The sequence below is a fragment of the Hypanus sabinus genome, chromosome 14, assembly GCF_030144855.1.
Source record: "Hypanus sabinus isolate sHypSab1 chromosome 14, sHypSab1.hap1, whole genome shotgun sequence".
Classification (NCBI taxonomy): domain Eukaryota; kingdom Metazoa; phylum Chordata; class Chondrichthyes; order Myliobatiformes; family Dasyatidae; genus Hypanus; species Hypanus sabinus.
Window position 1 is genome coordinate 76,409,937 of NC_082719.1, and position 23,650 is coordinate 76,433,586.

The 23,650-nt window shown below is 38.5% G+C and overlaps 1 protein-coding gene across 3 annotated transcripts in view; it reads right to left on the reverse strand.

Annotated features, from left to right (window-relative positions):
• LOC132404887 (protein unc-13 homolog B-like) overlaps positions 1-23,650 on the reverse strand; it is a 439,816-nt gene that overhangs the window by 367,674 nt on the left and 48,492 nt on the right. For all 3 annotated transcript variants that reach the window (XM_059989454.1, XM_059989453.1, XM_059989452.1), the window contains exon 2: positions 12,750-12,779. In XM_059989454.1, coding sequence (XP_059845437.1) covers positions 12,750-12,779 — 30 coding nt within the window. The remainder of the gene's footprint in view (positions 1-12,749; positions 12,780-23,650) is intronic.

Below are 23,650 nucleotides of genomic sequence, written 5' to 3' on the forward strand. Positions count from 1 at the left end.
ATGCAACACATTATAGTTTGTTTATACATAGCATAAAGGCAAAAAAAACCATTGTATGCAGTGTTATTTCATTTTAAATGTCAAACGGGTTTTGTGGCTCCCAGTGTTTTCTTTTCTGTGGGAAATGGGTCCATATGGCTCTTTCAGTGGTAAACGTTGCCGACCCCTGGCCTAGACCATCATGGGTAAAGCTCTCCCTAGCATTTTGCATGGAGCATTGTAGCAGGAAAGCAGCATCCATCGTCAAGGACCCTCCGCAACCTTGCATCTGTCATCAGGAAAGTGGTACAGGAGCCTCAAGACACACACCACCAAGTTCAAGCATTACCCCTCCACCACCAGGCTCTTGAACTTCTTTATGTTGAGTGATTACTTCACTCAACGTCATTTGCCCGATCATTGATCTGCTCCCACAACTTATGGACTCACTTTCAAGAACTCTTCATCTCATGTTCTCAATTTTTGTTGTTTATTTAGTTATTATTATTAAATTTTTCTTTATTTTTGTATTTGCAGTTTGTTGCCTTATGCACACTGGGTTGTCTGCCCTGTTGCCATGGTCTTTCGTTGATTCCATTATGGTTAATGGATTATTAGGTATGTCTGTAAGATGTTGAAGTGAAATTGTATATGACGACATAGCAGCATTTTGTTAATAAAATTAGTTGGTACTTTGTGTATGCTTAATTGCTGAGTTGCTTGCTCAGTGTCAAGATTCAGGATATCTATTCTGGAAATTAGTGGGTGTTTGTACCTGTACCTGGACAAAAGGTACATGCTGGTGTCAACATATGATAACAGCTTTAGGAGGTCCTGCATAGTCAGTGTGAGGTGCTAAACACGACATAAAGAAGTAGAATTTCTTTGGATTGACAAAGAGCAAAGAAGGTTAGAGAAATGAATATGTGACTCAAGAACTGGTGATTTAAAAAATAAAAACATTTAGTTTCTAAATATAAGTGTAATGCCTTGGTTAAGATTTCCACTGCTGTGCTATAGGTATTTCATTTTAGCAGGGTTTTTTGCAAAAGTGGTGTGTCCTATTGGTAGAATGTTTTGGTTTCAGCTGAAGATAAGAAGCCCTGTTGCTTAACTTAGGAATGTTGTGTCAGCCAATCAGGGTGGTGGGATTGGGAGAAAGTTCTAGAGAGCGGGGCAGAGGGAGTTTGGTGATGACCAGTGATCTGGTTTTGGGTCTTTTGGCAGGAGCTGCAGAGCAGGACAGACACAAAGATACCTCAGAAAGCTGTTGGAAGGCGAGTTCCCTTTGCAAAAAGTGCTTTATGCAGATGAATAGCTCCCAGGAGGAGGAGCCAATACTCCTGAGAGAGAGCCAGTTTGTTTGAGATAGACTTCGAGGGAAGCTCGGGAAGTGACAGGTGTTTTCACACAGACTGTGGGTCCAGCACATGAATAAAAGATATGCCCCGAATACTCCAGCATGAGCTTCAACGGTTATGTGCACATTGGACTGGTTAACTGTAATGGTCCTTTTCTTTTCTTTTTTTCCTATTAACTATTTAATACAGCTAAAATTGATAAATATATTTTATTTGTAATTTTATGCAGCATGCAATCTGTTATTTCTTGCCGATTGATAATTGTACATGGACAGAATTTACACAGCATTTGTTCAACTAGAGGTTTCTTTAACTGGAATATCATGACATTCCTGTTTGGTTGAACCGCAAATCATACCAACCCCAAACGTATGAAAGGTGGCCTTCTCACCGCTGAGTCACATGGCTATCAGCAGAGCAGGCTAACAAGCCGAGTTTATATACAAGCCTCAGTGAGAGGATTACACAAGAATAGGACACAAACTTCATTAAAACCCTGGTCCAGTACCAAGTAGTGTATTTTATCCATATACTTGCTACTACATATAATGCTTAAGCCTTTGAGAGAGCACAGAGAGATTTACTAGAATTATTTCAGAAATGAAAGACTGGAGTAATTCTTCCTGCAGCAAAATAAAGTTGAGAGAAGATCTGATAAAGGTAAAAACCATTTTGCATCCAGTTAAGTCAGAGGAAATCTGTTCCCATTATCAAGTGGTTCAGGAATCCCTAAGGATGGAGGATTAAAACTTTAAGCTAAAACATGCAAGAAGCTTGTGAAAAACATTTATTTTTTTTAAAATGTAGTTAATGATACAGAAGGACTATGTGTAGCAATGCATAGAATCTAAATCAATCAACAGTTTCAACATTGGACTGGCACCGGAGAGAAAATAATTTGCACAATGAGGCTGACAAAGTGGATCTACTTGAAGCCATCATAGATATGATATATTGAAGGACCTCCTTTTGAGACTTAATTGCTTTATCTGCATCAGCTTTCATTCACAATCTATTACTGAAATCTGACTTGGAAGTGAAGTTACAGATAAGTGAAACACATTCAAGTTTCCATCACATGACATCTCAGTAGTTTATTGTTAGAGCACATTTTACTTTGCTTTTCACTTTCTTTACTTTGACCATGTTCAAATAACATGGCTCCTGCAAAGCATTACAATCTGACCCATAACAGTGAGACAACTTGGGAAGGGAAGTTCTCAGGTGGTCAAAGAATCCTTAATCAGAAATAATCTCAAAATGCTGCCTAGCCTGTTGTGTTCCACCAGCATTTTGTATGTGTTGTTGTTTGAATTTCCAGCATCTGCAGATTTCCTCATGTTTGCTCAGAAATAATCTATCATATTTGAAATTCAAGTATCAATTTAATGGTTAGTGCCCAAGATTCCATATCATGTACCAAATAAGCTAAGAAGGCATTAGACTAAACAATACTGATCTGGTATATCACACTATTAATTACAACTTTTTAATTTTTTTTTGCTCAAGATTGGACAAAGCTGGTATAAACAAGCTTAATTAAATGTTTTGTGGTATCAAATACTTTTTCTTGGATCTATACCTCAATCTAATTGGCCTTTGCAACTATTGGTCAACAATGGGAAAAGGATATTCATTACATCTCTCAAAACTCTTTTTCTTTAATGTATGCATTCTTCAGTCATATTTTATAATTTGGGAACTGACATCTTTCTTTCCCAAATGACACTTGCAACTTTGACATTGCCAAGTCCCAAGTGTGATTTTTTTTTTGTTTCTTTTTACTTCCCTCTTTCACACATAAGGTCTACAAAAATGACTTCTTTTATTAAGGAGCAGCACATGTTATAAACCACTTAACTAATTTGTTAATTAATTTACAATTACACCATCAAACTTTCAATTAGATACAGATATGAAAATGAATGAAAGTAATGCTGAAAAATAGGAACTCATCCAAGTTAGGCAATGACAGCACTTGCAGGCTGTACAATGATAATATTGTATCCTGAAGGGTTGCTGAGAATGTAAGCTACAAGCATCCACCAATGTCAAATGTTTCAACACCAGGCAGTATGGATGTAAATGTCAGTCACTGGTATTATATTCAGAAATGTGAATGCCAAAATGGTGAATAGTAATTATTTTTTACACTTCATACAGTTCTTGCAGTTGACACTTATAAAGAGCTCTGCCAAGATTTAGAAATAGCTCTTCAGCAGAAAAACAAAAATCTTCTTTGGTCAGAGGGTGGTGAATTTGTGGAATTAATTGGAACAGATGGCTGTAAAGGCTAAATTATTGGGTATAGTTAAATTGGAGATGATAGATTCTTGAGTAGTAAGGGCATCAAAAGGTTATATGGAGAAGGCTGAAGAATGGAATTGAAGTGGAAAATAAATCAGTCATGATGGTATAGTGGAATACACACGATGGTCAAATGGCTCCTATGTCTTATAGTCTAAAATGCAACTTCCATAATTTCCCCCCTAATTGTTCTCAAATGCTCTTACAATTCAATCCTTTGTGATCCAGTGTATTCTAATTTTTAAACACTCATACACCCAGTAGTATTTTCTCAACCTAATTAGCAAAGTATGCATTAAATAAATGAAAATCAAAGAAAATATCAGTGCTGGACAACAATCCCTCTCAGGTGTGCACACACAAACATCTTTTGCTCACTCTCTACCTCACTGGCGCATTAAGTATATTTCACAATCATACACAATCACATATCCTTTTCCGGTTTCTGATGCGGATGGTCTTTACAACGTTGAGTTTGCAATGATTTGTATGCAGATTTTAAAACTAAGAAATTATTCAGTGCGCACATGTTGTCACTGGGCAAAAAAAATGCCCAGCACACTGGTCATTATAAATTGGAGGGAACATTGCTGCTGAAAATCTAAAATGAAAACAGACCTCATCAGCTTCAGGCAGAATCTGGGGAAAGAAAAAAAGACAAGATAATATTTCAGGTTGAAGACCCTTCAAGAGAACTGGGAAAGAGCAGGTGGAATGGGTAGAACAAAGAGAGTAACTCTCATAGGGTGAGACCATATGACTCAATGTGACAGGTAGAATTAGATTGTGCCTCACATCTTTGCCATTTCTTGTTTAGAGCAGGGGTGTGGGACATGCTCAGCAGGACAGGTTGTAATAAAAGAAAAACTGAACCAAAATTACATACAGATGATAGGCAAAAGTGAACAGTTATGATACTGAAAGAGAGAGAAAGTTAACCTTAAATTACAAAATTTGGTATTGTTTGTGGCAGGCTGTGAGCTGCAGACAAAAGATGAGGTGTTCCTCAAAATTCTACTAAGCTTCATTTTGAAAATGCAGATCACAGACAGGTCAGAGTGGCAGTGGAATAGAGAGTTAAAGAAATTAGACAACTGACAGCTCTGATTCACTCCCAAAGCCTTTGAAATGCTATCACCTAATCTGTTTTTGGAATCTCTAATATGGAGACCAAATTTTTAACACTGAATATAGTGCACTAGATTGGAAAGTAGCAGGTGAATTATTATTTCACCCATAAAGACTGTTCCTGAAAAGTGAGAAGGAGAAAGTTGGAAGGACAGGTATTATAACAACTGCCCATGCAAGAGATGCAAGACAGAGAGAGGTTAATGGGAAAGGATTAGAAAGGGGAAAGAACAAGAAGAATGTACATCTGATGATGCTATTTTATTCAATTTTCTTTCTCTTCCTGTGCTACTGAAACTTAGCTGTTTTCTCTTTTTCTCAATTCTGACAAAGTTCAAATTTCAAAGTAAATTTATTATCAAGGTACTTATACTGTATGTCACCATATACAACCATGAGATTCATTTTCTTGCAGGCATACTCAATAAATTCATAATAGAATAATAACCATAATAGAATCAATGAAAGCCCACATTAACCAGTGTGCAAAAGACAAAAAACTGTGCAAATACAAAAAGAAAGAGATAATAACCATAATAAACATCAAAAACATGAGATGAAGAGTCTTTGAAAGTGAATGCATAGGTTGTGGGAACATTTCAGTAATGGGGCAGGTGAAATTGAGTGAAGTTATCCCCTTTGGTTCAAGAGCCTGATGGTTGATGCGATAACTGTTCCTGAATATGGTGGTGAGAGTCCTGAGGCTCCTGTACATTTTTCCTGATGGCAGCTTGAGAAGAGAGCAGGACCTGGATGCTGGACGTCCCTGACAATGGATGTTGCTTTCCTGCAACAATGTTCCGTACAGATGCTAACAAGTGGTGGAGAGGGCTTTACCGATGATGGACAGGGACGTATCCACTACTTTTTGTAAAATTTTCCATTCAACAGCATTTATGTTTCCATACCAGGCTGTGATGCAGCCAGTCAATATACTCTCCACCACACATCTAAAGAAGTTCTAAGACAAATGTTCAGAAATGAAATGTTAATTTTTGGTTCTCTTTCCACAGATGCCATCTTACCTGCAGAGTGTTCCATAATTAACTGCTTTCATTGTATCCACAATTAAATTATTTAACATTTAAATATTCCAAAAAAATTAATTGAAACGGAGAAACACTGCATTCAGATGTTAGTTTTGTCATTACAATACATCAAAACACTTTTCATAATATTACAACCATCTGACTACAACAAGAACCATACTAGTACTACAAGCAGCACAGTCTCTGACCCAGACTTTGAACCTGCCATACTGCATGTCAAAGTAAAAGAAAGCTGAATCACATGAAAAATACACAGATGAACCAGGACATTATTACAGGACTATCTTTCAAATTTGGACTTAAGAAGGTTCCATCTATCTTTAGATGTGAAACAGGGAAAACTCAAGGCACAATCCAGAGAAAATTGGGGAATTCCTCTGGTCAATACAGATCTCTCCAACCTATAATCACCATCAAAATTTACTGGGCAGATCTTAAGCAAACCAGCAGGCTGGCTAAGAGAGAGACTGGGTTCCAGTTAACTGGATAGGCCCAGTGTAACCCCAAGCCTCTGACGGAAGTCAGTGCCTTGGCATCTAGAACACCTTTGACAGCTAGGAAGTCTCATGTATTCCTGGCTCACCAGATGTTCCAACTGTCATTGTTTACAAACATTCACAACATACTGGGGAACAATTAAAACTATTTCTAAAAATTAAATTATTGAATAAGATTTTCTCAAAACAATCTTGTGAAGAGGGTTTACTTACCATTTTATCATCAGCCATTTCAACCCCTTCATTTCAATGTAGACACACCAAGTCAATGCCCCTCAGACAAACTGGCATTTAACCTGGAGCAAAGGGCTGTACTTCAAGCTGCAACTTATGTCTCAAATTTCTGCTCTTTATTGCAGACTGACCAAAACCAATCTGCCAGAGTATCCAGCTTTTTAAAGTTATCATTGCATGGGAAGTTTTGTTTAAGCAAATTTACTACTGCACTTTCAAGAATGTTGACAATTATTTGCTGTCTAGTAAAGTTCACTTAAACAGTAAACTTCATCTTTGAAAAACTTGTGCAATGGTGAAGCCACCTTCCTATTTGATTTTAAGTGTGCAGAATAAACAACACATGGAATTTGTTAGCCTTTGCTCTTGTTGTGTATCCATTGTTCATGTTTTAGATCATGTTTGAGAGTGATAAGTACACAAGCATTTTGTGAGCTTCAATTTGTTGCATGTTAGTCAATCTGTAGTAACTGGTAACATCTTTTCCAATGTGAATGAGTTCTTCATCAGTTCTACAGGGAATGCTGGTCACTTTTGAACTGAGGGAGTTAAAGTTCACAAAAGGAAACTTACTTTTCCTGAGGAAAACAGAAAGAAAGGATGTCTATAGTTGACCTCCCAGCTTTGAATTCGCTTTTCTCACACGTACCTATCATTACTGCCATCAGTGAATGGAACAGCTTCTTCCCCTCCACCATCAGATTCCTGAACAGTTGGTGAACCCATGAATTCTACCTTGCTATTCCTCTTCTGCACTTTTTTTTTACTGTAACTTGTAGTAACTTTAAATCTTGCGTTATACGTGTCACAAAACAACAAATATCAGTTATAATAAACCTGGGTCTGATTTAAGTCACACTGAATTATAAGAGTACAATTCACAAGCTTCTGCAGTCAATCTATTTCATAGAACCTACAAAAACACTTCATTGCAATATGTAGGACATAGAGAAGTGAAAGATCTGCATGTAGCATTTTTGCAACCACGAACAAAGTTGCAGGACTAGATGAACTTGTTTGCTGTCAAGGCAGGGAATGTGTATCTGACACCAAATCCTCAATCCTCAAACAGTGAAGAAACTCCAGCTGTGGTTAATCCACTAAGGACAATAATGTGGAAATTACTAGGGTATTTTCTTGATCTTCACTATGGGAATTTTTTGCCTTTATTCTTTTGAACTGTCTGCTTCCTAATGCAAAAGTTCTGCCAGAATTTCAGCATGGAGTCTGTCAGCCTTTTGGAACAAGCATTAAAAGGTATTCAAAGATCTGTACATAATTTTCCTCACTGACTATGTTTGAAACCCTACTCCATTTATTCCGCAAGATTTTAAAGACTTTCAGAGAAATAGCAACTTCCTGAAAACTGATATCATATTTATTACATGACAAATATCAATTCAACTGAATGAGCCAGAAGACTGCTTTTAAAATAATTGTAGCAACATTTCAGAAATTAATACATTAAAGTATTATCCTTCTGTTAATCTACCTTCCAAAATTTAGTGACATAAATTAGAGGAATTTGCTACTAAGTAAATACCTTTAAATGTGATACCACACCATAAGAAAATACAGTGCAAGATAATTTTATCTCATTATTTAAAGAAAATAGAATTAATTTTAAATTAAAGATTATAAAATTATTCATGCTAGAATCACTCCTTCAAAATACCATTTATTACAACATAATTCAATCTTGCATGTCACCTTTTGCCAACCTTACTGAAATTATTCACAGTAGTATGTCTCAGGCCATTATTCAGCAGTCATTCACTTCTACATGAATATAACAGGAATTATTTGCCAATGTCAGTCTGGATTGACTTGAAATAGGACAGCGCAGACATCTATATGACAACTTGTCTTGGAAATTCTATTAATTCATTCCCAAAAGAATGAAATCGGGAAAGTTTCTGTTTCACTACTGGCTGAATGGTTTAAATTACACTCTTTCCCTTGGTATTTATAGGAATGATGAAGCTGCTGAAAATGTTTAGACAATTCAGGCAAAAATTCTGTTTTCCTCAGTTCAGTTAGAGTGATGAGCAACTTGAATGAATAAAAATCATATTCAAGCCCAGAATTTCACTTCAAATGAACTACAATGTACCTTGGAAAAATTTCTTGGCACAGTGCTCTTTCAGAACGGTTCTTCAGACTCCCCGTTCATAACTGTAGCTTCTAGGGCACCAATACACTACTGTAACATCATCTGCAATTATGTAGCTACATTATGCCTCACTTTAAACAGGGACATTTGCAGTACAACAAACCTCCCACCTCCAACCTCTCAATCAATGGAATTTGAAATTAAGAAGAACAAACTTCAAAAACCACAAGAAAACATATCCAAATGAAATCTTTAATCTAGGCTTTCCTCAAAAGATCATGCTGAACACTAGTAGACATCATTTATTCAGAAACAAAAATCTGCACATTATTAAGCACACTCCAACAGCCCAACCAGTAGTGGAAGCAATGCAGAGAGGAGATTTCTTGCAGGTCAGCAGCAGTCATTTAAAAGGAGAGCTTCGCCAGCGTCCAGTGTCATTCCGGCAGCCCAATTAGTGGAGGAAGCAGCGCACAGCGAGGAGGTTTCTGGCAGGTCAGCGGTGCTCACTTCAGGGGTACTTGGTGTACTTAAATGGTCAATGCGTGTTCTTCATGCCAGACATTGGAATCCTGAAGGACCCAGAGACTCCCACAGAACTACATCTGCCTAAAGTGCATCCAGCTGCCGCTCCTTGAAGACAGTGTCAGGGTTCTAAAGCAGCAGCTGAATGACCTTAAGCTTGTACAGGAGAGTGAGAAGATCATTGATCGGAGATAGAAGGAAGTAGTCACCCCTAAGCTGCAGGAAGCACATAGCTGGGTGACTGTCAACAGAAGGAATGGAAAGTCAAATAGTCAGTCAGTGCAGAGCACTCCTGTGGCCATTCCCCTCAATAATGAGTATACTGTTGTGGAAGATGTCCTCCCAGGGGAATGCCACAGAGACCAGGTTACTGGCACTGGCATGGGTCTGTGGTGCAGAAGAGAAAGGGGGAGAAGAAGGGAACATTAGTGATAGGGGACTCAACAGTTTAGAGGAATAGACAGAAGATTCTGTGGACTTGAACGGGACGGCCAGATGGCATGTTGCCTCCCAGGTGCCAGGGTCAGGGATGTCTCTGATCATGTTCACAGCATTTGGAGGGGGAGGGAGAGCAGCCAGATGTCTTGGCACATATTGGAATCAATGACATAGGAAGGAAAGCAAAGAAGCCCTGAAGAGAGAATTTAGAGAACCAGGTGGAAGCTGAGAAGCAGGACCTCCTGGGTAGTAATTTCTAGATCGCTGCCTGTGCCACATGTCAGTGAGGATAGAAACAGGATGATTTGGTAGATAAACGTGTGACTGAGAAGCTGGTGCAGGGCGCAGGGCTTCAGATTCTTGAATCATTGGAATCTCTTCTGGGTTAAGTATGACCTGTTCAAAAGGGACAGGTTGGACCTGAACCCAAGGGGACCAATATTCTCAGAGGCAGGTTTGCTAGAACTGTTTAAACTAATTTGACAGAGGGATGGGAACCAGAGTGAAGGGACTCAGAATAGGACAAAATTGCAGCCAGTGTGGTATCAGTGTATTAGGGATGCATAATCAAAAAGGGTAACAAATAGAGTACTAGAAGTGTTATATCTCAGTGCACGGAGAATAAGAAATAAAATGAATGATCTTGTTACATTTTACAGATTGTAGGGTATGATGTTGTGGCCATCATCAAATCGTGGCTGAAGGATGGTTGTAGTTGGGAGCTGAACATCCAAGGTTACACGTTATATCGTTGGGATAGGAAGGTAGGCACAGGGGGTGGTATGGCTCTGTTGGTAAAGAATGGCATCAAAACATTAGAAAGATGTGACAATGATAGTGCAAGAGAAGAGTTGGCCAAAGTAAATTGGAAGGAGATGCAGGGAGGGATGATAGCAGAGCAGCAATGGGTTGAGTTTCTGGGAAAAATGAGGAAGGTGCAGGTTAGATGCATTGCAAAAACAAAGAAATACGCAAATGGCAAAGTAGTACAGCTACAGCTGACAAAGGAAGTCAAAGCTAATGTAAAAGCAAAAGAAAGGGAATAGAACAAAGCAAAATCAGTGGAAAGATAGAAGATTGTGAAACTTATAAAGACCTACTGAAAGCAACTAAAAGAAACATTAGGAGGGAAAAGATGAAATATGAAAGCATGATACCAAATGATATCATGGTGGATAGTAAAAGCTTTCTCAGGTATAAAAAAAAGAGGAAAGTGGATATAGGACCACTTGAAAATGAGGTCGGAGAAATAATAACGGGGGACAAGGAGATAGCAGATGAACAAAATGAGTATTTTGCATCAATCTTCACCATGGAAGATACTAGCAATGTACCAGGTTTTGAAGGGTGCGAGGGAAGAGAACTGAGTGCAATTACTATTACAAGGGAGAAGGTGCTCAAAAAGCTAAAAGACTTAAGGGTACACAAGTTACCCTGAGCAGATGAGCTGCAGCCTAGGGTTCTGAAAGAGGAAGCAGGAGAGATAGTGCAGGAATTAGTAATGATCTTTCAAAAATCATTGGACTCTGGCTTGGTGCCAGAGGATTGGAAAATTGCAAATGTTACTCCACTCTTTAAAAAAAGAGAGAGAGGCAGCAGAAAGGAAATTCTAAACCAGTTAGTCTGAGCTCAGTGGTTGGGAAGATGTTGGAGTCAATTGTTAAGGATGAGGTTATGGAGTACTTGGTGACACCGGACAAGATAGGACAAAGTTAGCATGGCTTCCTTAAGGGAAAATCTTGGCACACAAACTTACTAGAATTGTTTGAGGAGATTGCAAGTATGATAGATAAAAAGAATATAGTGGGTGTTGTATATTTATATTTTCAGAAGGCCTTTGACAGGTGCCACATGAGACTGTTTGCCAAGTTTAAGAGCACATGGTATTATAGGAAAGTTACTAACATGGTTAGAGCACAGGATGATTGGTAGAAGACAATGAGTGGGAATATAGGGATCCTTTTCTACTTGGCTGCCAGTGACTAGTGGTGTTCTGCAGGGGTCGATGTTGGGACCACTTCTTTTTATGCTGCATAACTATGATGTAGCTGATGGAACTTTGTTGCCAAAGTTGCAGGTATAAAGATTGCTGGAGGGGCAGGTAGTGTTGAGGAAACAGGAAGGCTGCAGAAGGACTTAGACAAATTAGGAGAATGGGCAAGAAAGTGGCAAATAAAATACAATGTTGGAAAATGTATAGTCATGCACTTTGGTAGAAGAAATATATGTGCAGACTATTTTCTAAATGGGAACAACATCCAATAATCTAAGATGCAAAGGGATTTGGGAGTCCTCGTGCAGAACACCCTAAAGGTTAAGTTGCAGGTTGAGTCAGTTGTACAGAAGGCAAATGCAATGTTAGCATTCATTTCAAGCGGTCTGGAATGCAAGAGCAGGGATAGATGCTGAGACTTTATAAAGTACTGGTGAGGTTTCACCTTGAGTACTGTTAACAGTTTTGGGCTACTTATCCAAGGAAAGATGGTGGGGGTGGGGTGCTAGAACAAGAGGGCACAGCAGAATAGAGGAGCGTCCATTTAAAACAGACAAATTTCTTCAGCCAGAGGGTGGTGAATTTGTGGATTTTATTACCACAGGAAACTCTGGGAGCCAATTCTTTGGGTGTATTTAAGGGGGAGACTGACAGTTTCTTGATTGGCCACAGCATTAAAGATTGCATAGAGAAGGCCAGGGAGTGGGGCTGTGATGAGGACATCAAGGATCAGCCATGATGGAATGGCAGAGCAGACTCGATGGGCCAAGTGGCCTCATTCTGCTCCTATGTCTTATGATCTTATGTGGCAATTTGATGTTTCCATTTTTATTTTCATAAAGCAAGTAATTTTACATAAACATTTCCAATTTATAGTTAGAGTACAATGGCATTTAATTCCACAATGCAGTATCGAAGTCCAATTTTCACAGTAAATAAGTGCACAAATTTAATCCACTCCGCATTTTAACGTATCAGAATTACACAAACCTTCTCTCCATGGTACAAAGGTTAATTTAAAAAAAACTATTCTACAAAAATAACTCAGTTTGGTGTAATGTAACAGTACCAAAATACAACAGCAGACTAAGAATTTGTGCTCTTGAAACAATACTGGAATCTTACCTGGAGATCCCCTGAGGCTGGCTTTCTTAACTACAGAAAGAAATGGTGGAGGGAAGAAAGAGAAAAAGAAAAGTATTAACTCCAGGGAATAATTATTTCAATGCATTAATGCTACAGATATAAAACACAGTAACTGTGCAATTAATCGTCATCATCTTTAGAGATTACTCCACTAAGCTTGTTCAAAAAAAGATGAAATTAGTGCAGCGTCAGTCCTATTCATTTGATTGGAACCCTTTGTCTTAATATGCATCCACAATTCAGTCTTAACAATTCAGATTACTCAGTAGTTCTTACTTGTAATTCTTTCTTGTTATTTATATGAATATACACATATCTGAATAATTGAATTGATGCTTGTAACCCTAAAAACAACAGAACATCTTTCAAAATTATTGGTTGGCAATACTTTTGATAGGTACCCTGGTATTAATGCCCAAGCAATTAATTACAAGTATAAATCAAAATTAGTTCTTAAATATATTAAAATTAACCAGGTATTCTACCTAAATATTTGGGCGAAGTACCAGCCAATTAAAAAGACAACACACATTCTTTAAGTTGATGAATTTTGTACCACAAAAACATTAATTTATTTGAAACCGCAAATAAAGGTCTCACCAAAAATTTACATGCATAACATTTGTTTTACAATTTTCAGATAGAATCAATGTTTTTCATTTTGTCAATGGATCATGTATTTGGTACTTAAATTTAGTCAAAATTCCATGCAAAACAAATATTATTGAAAAGAATAATATTGACATGCAACTTGCTTGTCAAACTTCTTTTAATTAAATGATGCTTGGCAAAAGCACTTAATTATGCTTCCAGTACTATGCATTGTGCAGCCAAATCAAACCTTGAAAGGGCAAAAATTTAAATCTTTTAAACTGCAGAATCTTCTGTACAGATTGTTTTCACTGTTTGATCTAATGACAAATTGTTCCCATTTAACCCACGTGGCCTATCAAATGCAAGTATATAGTTAAATGCTGGGAGGACTACAACAAGATTTAATGCTTTTCTGATTTATGTCTTTCTACATTTACTGATCCCCAGGGTTAAAATTATGTTGATTTTATCACAGTGGAACTGTTTATATATTAGATAAAATGCTACCTAGCTTTGATTGTGTCCTAACAGCCTCTATTTGCCTATTACTTAGTGTGAAGTGTCATTAACCATGCCGTAAACACCATATTTATACCCGAGTGAAATGAACAGGAGTTAAGTACCCCAGTTCTTCCTGTATGAATACAAACATAGAATATCAAACTAATAATTGATTCTTTTCTGATCCTAAAGTTAATTCTAAACAAAATTAAGTAAACATTTTACTTTTTTTTTTAAAAGATGCTGCTGAGAAAGAGCATCCCTTCTTTGGTGTACTTTTCCACTGAATGATCTATCTAGATGATATGCAAACGAAAGCATTTCACTGTGTTTTAGTACATGGACAGTAATAAACCAAACACCATTAACCTTCCTTCTGTGTCTCTTCATTCTACCAGAATTAGCATTTTGAGACCACTGCTATCTGAGCAGTTTATGTCCATATGGTTCTGTAACTAGAGTTAAGACTTTTTAAAATATATCAATAATGAAAATGGCAGTTTAAATTAACATTTTAAAAATCCTTGAGCAATTTTAGCTAAGATAGTAGAACTATATAAGGCAAATGTACAGTGTCCTTTAAATGACCTCTGCTAGCATTTCTCAGCTTTAAATATTAATGTTGTAACTGCAAATCACCACACTATTACATTAGCACAAAAGAAGTCCCAACTGTAGCATATGAAATGAATTTGCCAAAGCTGAAGTTGTGGTGCTAGGGAGCAGTGTAAAATACTACTGCTTATTTCTGACAAACTCAATATGCACAAGAATCTAACTAATATATTGCATTTTTAACTTAAGAACTTTTTATTTAAAATAATAAGCCACTTTTGAAAATATAGAACATTTCCTCCCAACCGTACTTTGATGCAATAGTAAACTGTGAGCTGCACACATTTTAGTAAACAGAAGATTTTGATAGTTTCTTCCATTCCTAATTCCAGATCTTTTATATGCATGCTAGACAACAGTCCTGCAACGTGTGCAAAATTACCTATCATATCGTTTAAGGTTGAGGAGCTTTTTTTTCCTCCAATAATTTGCTTTCCATCTCCCCATCAATGCTCTACGTATCCATCCAGTCAATTCCCCTCCTCCATATGAACCACTAAGCAGTATTTTTCCAATGAATTGAAGTCTGACCTTTAAAAATGTATTAAACAAACAATATTCAGGTTTTTCTAAATTCTTAACTTTAAAACCTAAACTATTCACTATTTCCAGATAGCTGTATTAATAAACAGAGCCAATCATCTCCAAAATAGATTAACCAATAAAAATTCTAGCCAATAAAAATTATACACACTGTCGAGTAAGTTTGAGGGACCAATCACATGTGTAAAATGTAGGTTGCTGTCATTCCCAAAAACTAATACTATAATCTTACAGCAACGGCATTCTAGAAGCTTATAAAAACCTTGAAGCTTAAAATTAAATTGCATTCAAAAAGGGAGCACTGAAAGAAATTAATCTCATTCTCCACATGACTATATCAATTGTCAAAAACTGCACATACAATTCATTCACTATTATGAAAACAGATGCCACTATGCTATTTACTGGGCACAACACAGAGGACTGCCAGCATCTTCTAAATCGTGAATTCTAAATGCAGACAGGAGAGAAGCTGTGCAAAGAGTAAAACTACAGCAAGACCTAGAAATTGGATGCTCTGTTACTTTAATGATTCCTTGAAATCTTCCATGTAATGATTCCATCACCAATGAAGAGTTATATGAGGAGATTAATAGCAGAAAAGAACATTGTGGGAGAGTTGCAGAAATTCAAAAACCTTACTGGGCTTTCAGAAAACTTGCGACAAGGACTTTCATATGAAATTAGTATGGAGAAGTAAAGCACATGGGAACCGAGGGTGATATTCTGCTAACAGGGAACTCACAGGCTCAGTGACAGGACTACAGCTATTCACAGTATATATTAATGATTTAGTTGAGGGGACTTAAAAGTAATAAAAGCACAAATCTGGGTGGGAGTAAGAGCTGTGGAGGAGGACAAGGAGAAGCTCCAGTGTGAGTTAGACAAGGAGATACGATATGATGCAGATGAATAAGAAAGTAGACACTTAAGGATAGGTGAAACAACATCTGGGTGTACTAGTACATCAGTTGTTGAAAGCTAGTATGCAGGTAAAGCAAGCAGTTAACAGAGCACATAGTATGTCGATTTTCATAATGAGTGGAGTGAAGTGTAGGAACTGCATTGGTAATAACATATCTTGAGTATAGTGCGGAGTTTAAGTTGCCTTATCTGAAGAAGTGCGGTCTTGCAATGGAGAAATTCCAGCAAAGTGTTCACCAGATTGGCTCCTGGACTAACAGTACCAACCCATGAAGGGAGATTGGAGTGACTGTGCTTATACCTCCTAGAATGTGAAGCATGGTAGCATAGTGGTTAGTCAATCGCTTTACAGAAATCACCCACTGGAGTTCAATTTGCACCTCTGTCTATAAAGGAGTTTGTACATTCTCCTCATAACTACGCGAGTTTCCTCTGTATACTCTGGTTTCCTCCCACATTCCAAAGGTGCATGGTTAGGGTTACTAAGATGTGGCATGCTAAACTGGTGCCAGAAGCACACAGAACAATCTTCGCTGATTTAATTTGATGCAAACAACATATTTCACAATGTATTTTGATGCACGTGACAAATAAATCTAATCTTTAAAAACTGGAATAGGAGGGAACCTCACTGAAACACAAAAACCTGGCGGACTGCAGGTAAAACACAGGAAGGATGTTCCTGATGTTGATCAAGTCCACAAGCAGGGAGTCAGCACTTAAGGCTACAAGTTATGCCATTCAGGATTAAGATGAGAAGAAGTGCCTTCACCAAAGAGAGATGAACTTGTGAAATTCTCCACTACACAAGTCAGCTGAGTTCAAATTGATAAATAAATTTGAATAGTTCAAAAGGCTAACGGAGACCAAGGATATAGAGAGAAAGCAGGCACAGCTACCACTGAATGTACTTTTTTTGGACAACGATCAATGCAATCTGCAGCCTGTAATTTCCCTTTGGGAGTTGTGCTTTTGAACAGGCTGAACAATCCAGCGTTTTTGCAGCATCTTGAAGGATTCAGCGAAAGGACTCTCGAGAATGCAGGTACTGCCGTATCGCCCATTGTCGGAGCTGAATTGGGGCCTGGGAGCAAAAAACGAACCAAAGTTTAATCGATTTAAACAATGAACCAGATTAAAATGATCAAGGCACTGAGGCCAAAGTTGAAGGATGAACTACTCAGTTCACTACTCACTTCTCCATGAGGCTTTACTAAATTCAGCTTACTAAATTTACGATTCAGCTCACTACTCCATGAGGCTTTACTCGTCTCAGCACTGAATTGACTCTGAAGCCAACAGGGTCCAGGACTGGCTACAGCACTGAACTGGTTCCATGGCTGTGGACTCACTTTCAAGGACTCTACAATTCCTTTTCTGTGTGTTAGTTGTCTACTTTTTTTTATTGTCTGCAGATTTGTTGTCGTTTTATTTTCGCTCATCGGGTGTCTGACAGTCCGTGTTGTGTGGGGTTTTTGTAGGTTCCATTGTGTTTCTTTGTTTTGTGGCTGCCTGCAACAAGGCAAATTTTAAAGTTGTATATGGTATATATACTTTAATAATTAATATTCTATGAATTTTGAATTTGTATAATTAGCATTAAATGGCTTTGTCAGCTCAAAGGGCCAAATGACCTTCTCCTCCTCCTATTTTCTCCATCTCTAGCTTATTCCCACTAAACAAAATACAAGTCAATAAAACCGGTGGTAAGAACGGCAAGGTCATGCTCACTTTCTTCTCAGTTTATTCACATTTTCCTTTGCCCTACTTGTTCTGACAAACTATTGATACTTTTACAAAGTCAGCCCTTAATCTTCCTCTTCAGTGCTTCTGCCACAAAACTCATGCAAAATATGGCAAAACAGATCAGCTTGTGTTGATGATGCACTCAGTATTGGAGGAATTTGTCTCTTATAATTGAGCCAGTAGCAGACAACCATTAATCAGGAAAGCTCAAGAATAAGGAAAGCTTTCCAGAATGACACAGAGGTGATGGAATCTCTCAGATGTAACTATGCCAACTGTGATATTTAGCTGATGTCACTTGCTTTGCAAAGAACATGTGGCATATAAAAAAAATTAAGAAAATAACGACAGGCACTTCAACTGAATTGTGAGCTGACTTTGGCCGCAAGATGCAATGCTTTAATGTTGTGAACCAAATGCAGAGCGACAAAAGACAAGACTTAACATTTTGAGAATATAACCCCTTTCCAAAAAGGTCAAAAAATTACTTATTCATACAATGACCAAGAGAATGACAACTGCATGGGAGACCGTCAAATGCTTTGATCTGTGTTGGCTTGCTGTAAGAGTAATCCAGCTAGCTTTATTCTCCACCAGCGCCCTGTAGTCTTGCAATATTTTGTTTTCATTTAATTCTCTTTTTAATGTCATAACTAAATTTGCTTTCACTAGGCAAATACAACCACACAGGACATGAAAGATTTTTTGCCAATCATCTCAGTTTTCAACTCACATTCTCAGACATTTAGCCCTGCCACATGTCTGCTTATTCCGCAAGCTTAAGTCTGTCATTTTACATTGAGTTTTCCATTACTAGTAAATTTTAAAAGCATTCCTGTCCTCTCTAATCTGTCATTAACATACATCAGAAACAGCAACCTCAAAAGAAATCTCATCCGCACAGCATTGTCTACCATTCTCCAGTACAAAAAATCAACTAATTTTTTAGTCCTGAAGTCATTTTATTTGGCATGTTGCAACATCAGGTACTGCAGGGTTGCTTCATCAATGAGTTGCTCATTGATCGGAGTAGCTGCACTGGTAACTGCAATGGAGCTGGCAGAGGTGTCGAAGGAGCCAGTCGGGATACCAGTTTTGGTTCAGAGAAGCTGACCTGGTTGCAGTCCGTGTTGCTGCCTGTTACTCAGATGCATCAGAATAGCTGCAGTATAACCATAGAAACATAGAAAACCTACAGCACAATACATTCCCTTTGGCCCACAATGGTGTGCCAAATATATACTTACTTTAGAAATTACCTTGGGTTACCATAGCCCTCTATTTTTCTAAGCTCCATGTACCTATCCAGGAGTCTCTTAAAACACCTTATTGTGTCTGCCTTCACCACCGTCACCGGCAGCCCATTCCACACACTCACCACCCACTGTGTAAAAAAAAATTTCCCCTGACATCTCCTCTGTACCTATTTCCCAGTACCTTAAAACTGTGCCCTCTTGTGTTAGCCATTTTAGCACTGGGAAAAAGCCTCTGACTATCCACATAATCAATGCCTCTCATCTTATACACCTCTGTCAGTTCACCTCTCATCCTCCGTTACTCCAAGGTGAAAAGGCCAAGTTCACTCGACCTATTCTCATAAGGCATGTTCGCCAATCCAGGCAACATTCTTGAGTAACCCTCAGGCTCGGCCAGCTCGAGTTCATCTAGGGGAAAACAGCCTCTAGCCCCACCAAACTGAGAAATCACGTTTGTGTGGATGCTGTGTAATGTTCCCCCAGTTACAAACCCACAATGCAAAGTATCAGACAGTACACCATATGCAATTAAATGATTGAACTTTATGAATCTTAATCTGAATATAGGGTTAGCATTGAAAATTTTAAAAAAAGGAAATCATGGAAAAGTCAAAAGTGCACGTTGGAGCTCATGAAATTGCCATTCTTCCACCATCGATCTCCTCCAAGCGTTGCCAAACTTTGGGCCCTCAGATCCCAATCCACTCCGCCCGGTCGTCTACCAGCTTTCTACACACGTGTCTTCCCCCTCATCTCGCCTCGACCAAGGACCATGAAAGGTCTCCTTCCAGATTCACAAGACAGAGCAACGATCTCCTGCTTGGCTAATATGTATACCACAGTCCTGTTATCTCCAGCCATAACCCAAACAAACATTGCTGCTACAGAGAAACCGTTATCTCAGCAGTGAACATTACAGAGAAGCCATTACATTAGCAGTGAATCCTTACAGCACGTTATACTTGTAAATCTCCTCTGCACCTTTTCTATTGTTCCCACATCCTTCCTGTAGTGAAGTGACCAGAACTGAGCATAGTATTCCAAGAGAGCTCTGACCAGGGTCCTAAATAGCTGCAACATTACCTCTCGGCTCTTGAACTCAATCCCACAGTTGATGAAGGCCAATGCACCACACAACATCTTAACCACACAGTCAACCTGCACAGCAGCTTTGGGTGTCCAATGGACTCGGACTCCAAGATCCCTACGATCCTCCATACTGCCAAGAGTCTTACCATTAATACTATATTCTGACATCATATTTGACCTACCAAAATGAACCACCTTACACATATCTGGGTTGAACTCCATCTGCCATTTCTCATCCCAGTTTTGCATCCTATCACTGTAACCTCTGACAGCCCTCCACTCTATCCACAACACCTCCAATCTTTGTCATCAGCAAATTCAATAACCCATCCCTCCACTTCCTCATCCAGGTCATTTATAAAAATCTCAAACAGCAGGGGTCCCAGAACAAATCCCTGAGGCACACCACTGGTGACTAACCTCTGTGCAGAATATGACCCGTCTACAACCACCCTTAGCCTTCTGTGGGCAAGCCAATTCTGGATCTACAAAGCAAGGTCCCCTTGGATACCATGCCTCTTTACTTTCTCAGTAAGTCTTGCATGGGGTACCTTGTCAAATGCCTTGCTGAAATCCATATACACTGCATCTACTTTCGTCACTGCTCTACTTTCATCAATGTGTTTAGTCACATTGTCAAAAAATTCAGCCAGGCTTGTAAGGCATGACCTGCCTTTGACAAAGCCATGCTGACTATTCCTAATCATATTATACCTCTCCAAACATTCATAATTCCTGCTTGTCAGGATCTTCTCCATCAACTTACCAACTATTGAAGTAAGATTCACCAGTCTATAATTTCCTGTGTTATCTCTACTCCCTTCCTTGAATAAGAAATAACATCTGTAACCCTCCAATCCTCTGGAACCTCTCCCGTCCCCATTGATGATACAAAGATCTTTGCCAGAGGCTCAGCATTCTCCTCCCTTGCCTCCCACAGTAGCCGGTATATCTCGTCCGGTCCCAGTGCCTTATGAAACTTGATGCTTTCCAAAACCTCCAGTACATCCTCTTTCTTAATGTCTATATGCTCAAGATTTTCAGTCTTCTGTAAGTCATTCTTACACTCATCAAAGGGCTTTTTCCGTAGTGAATACTGAAGCAAAGTATTCATTACGTACCTCTGCCATCTCCTCGGGTTCCATACACACTTATCCACTGCCACACTTGATTGGTCTTATTCTCTCACACCTTATCCTCTTGCTCTTCACATACTTATAGAATGCCTTGGCATTTTCCTTAATCCTGCTCGCCAAGGCCATCTCATGGCTCCTTCTGGCTCTCCTAATTTCTTTCTTAACCTCCTTCCTGCTAGCCTCAATCTCCTAAATCTATTTCATTGCCTCATTTTTTTGAACTTTTGTAAGCTTTTCTTTTCTTTTTAACTAAATTTTCAACAGCCTTTGTTTACCATAGTTCCTGTACTCTACCATCCTTTCCCTGCCTCACTGGAATGTACCTATGCAGAACGCTACACAAATATCCCCTGAACATTTGCCACATTTCTTCTGTACGTTTCCCTGAGAACATCTGTTTCCGATTTATGCTTCCAAGTTCCTGCCTGATAGCTTCATATTTCCCCTCACTCCAGTTAAACGCTTTCCTAACTTGTCTGTTCCTTTCCCTCTCCAATGCTATGGTAAAGGAGATAGAATTGTGATCACTATCTCCAGACTGCTCTCCCACTGAGAGACCTGACATCTGACCAGGTTCATTTCCCAATACCAGATCAAGTACAGCCCCTCCTCTTGTTGGCTTATCTACATATTGTGTCAGTAAACCTTTCTGAACACACCTAACAAACTCCACCCTATCTAAACCCCTTGCTCTTGGGAGATACCAATCAATATTGGGGAATTTAAAATATCCCATCAAGACAACCCATGGGAGATTGTCTCAGATATTTCACTTGCAATCGCAAGACTCTGTTGGATACTGATAATATAAGTTGCCACAGGCTTAGTGGAGGAACAGGCGACATGGGAGCTGTGTAGCCTCGGCTGTAGCGAGAACTGGGTTTCAAGCCTCAGGGCTTGCCTGCTGCTACAGACCAGGTGAGGGATGCAGAAGCGCTACACCGTGGTTGAGCTTGGCTGGGGCCTGGCTTTGTCCATCGGTACTGCCCTCCCATGTTCGAGCAGTGAAATGACAGGCTGAATTGCACAGGTCTGTACATTGCTGAGAGACAGTACCATCGATTGTTGGACATTGTTGCTTAGGGTCTTGGGTTATGTGTGTCTTTCTTATGTGAATATTCTTCCTTGCTCGATATTTTGAATTATGTTACCCACTATTTTTGAATGTTTGCTAGTTTGAGTGGTTTGCACCTTGGCCACAGAGGAATGTTGTCTTGTTCAGCTATATCTATGTATGGTTTGAATGATAATTAAACTTGATTTGATTTGATGTTAACTCTGCCTTTTTTATTCCATGAACTACAGCCCTGTTGACACCTAGTGTGTTCTTTCATTGAACATCATTCAGGAGTTCATGCACAGTGCTTTAATTCAAATGCCCTCATCAACCCTGTCTGCAACGTCACCAAAATATCTCAATCAGGTTAATTAAACACAGTCTGGTTTTCACCAATATGTGCTGGCTTCCATTAGTTAATCTGTACACTGAAGAGTAACTGTTGATTTTGTTGCATGTAATTGATTCTCCAAGCTTTCCTGGAGGTTAATCCAATGTGTATGCTGTAACTGGATTTACGTTTGCTCCTAATTTTTAAAACAAGGCTTTAAAGTTTACAAATACCTTATTACTCCTTCATTTTAAAGGTTGATTGGAAGATTACAGTCTGCTCTTCTGCATTTTTCCTTACTTATCTCAGAACTGCAATCAGACATGTAACTTCACTAGAGTTATGTCTAGTCTCCTTCCAATTTTAGTCCATTGTGTGTCTCTAATACCTATTTTAATTTGATAATGCAATACTCCAGGTAAACAATGACATTTCAAGATCTCTATCTCATTTTCTCATGTTCTTGATTAATATATATATATGTGTGTGCGCGCGCACGCGCGCATTTGCACAGTTTGCTGTCTTCCGCACTCTGATTGATCTCTCATGGATCCTGTTCTATAAATTTGCTGAGTATGTCCAGAAGATGATGAATCTAAGGGTTGTATATGGTGACATTTATGTACTTTGATAATAAAATTAGAACTTTGAATTTTGAACTTAGATATTTCTACAAAACAGACAATTTGTCAAACAGACAGTGAAAGACAGCTTAAATACAGTTGTTTAGCCTCTAATGTTCAGCATACTGGACTGGTATTCAGGAAGCCTGGGTTAATGATTTGTATTCAACAATTAGTTTCAGAATTCAAATTCAGGTTTTAAAAAAGTAATTAAATAAAATCTGGTGTTGAAAAAATTGAAAATGAAGATTGCCAAATTCTCATAATAATCTAATTTTGCTCTTAAGGTGTAGTCTATTAAAGATTTATATTTGCATTCCAAAATGTCAGAACAATGGAGTGTGGTCACTCATAAAACATAGCAAAACAACCTGTTAACTAGATATGTCTCCTTTCAGTGGTGTTGGCTAACAGGATAAGTTTCCAAGGCCATTTTCTCTATTCTTCTATGCAATTTGGCTAATG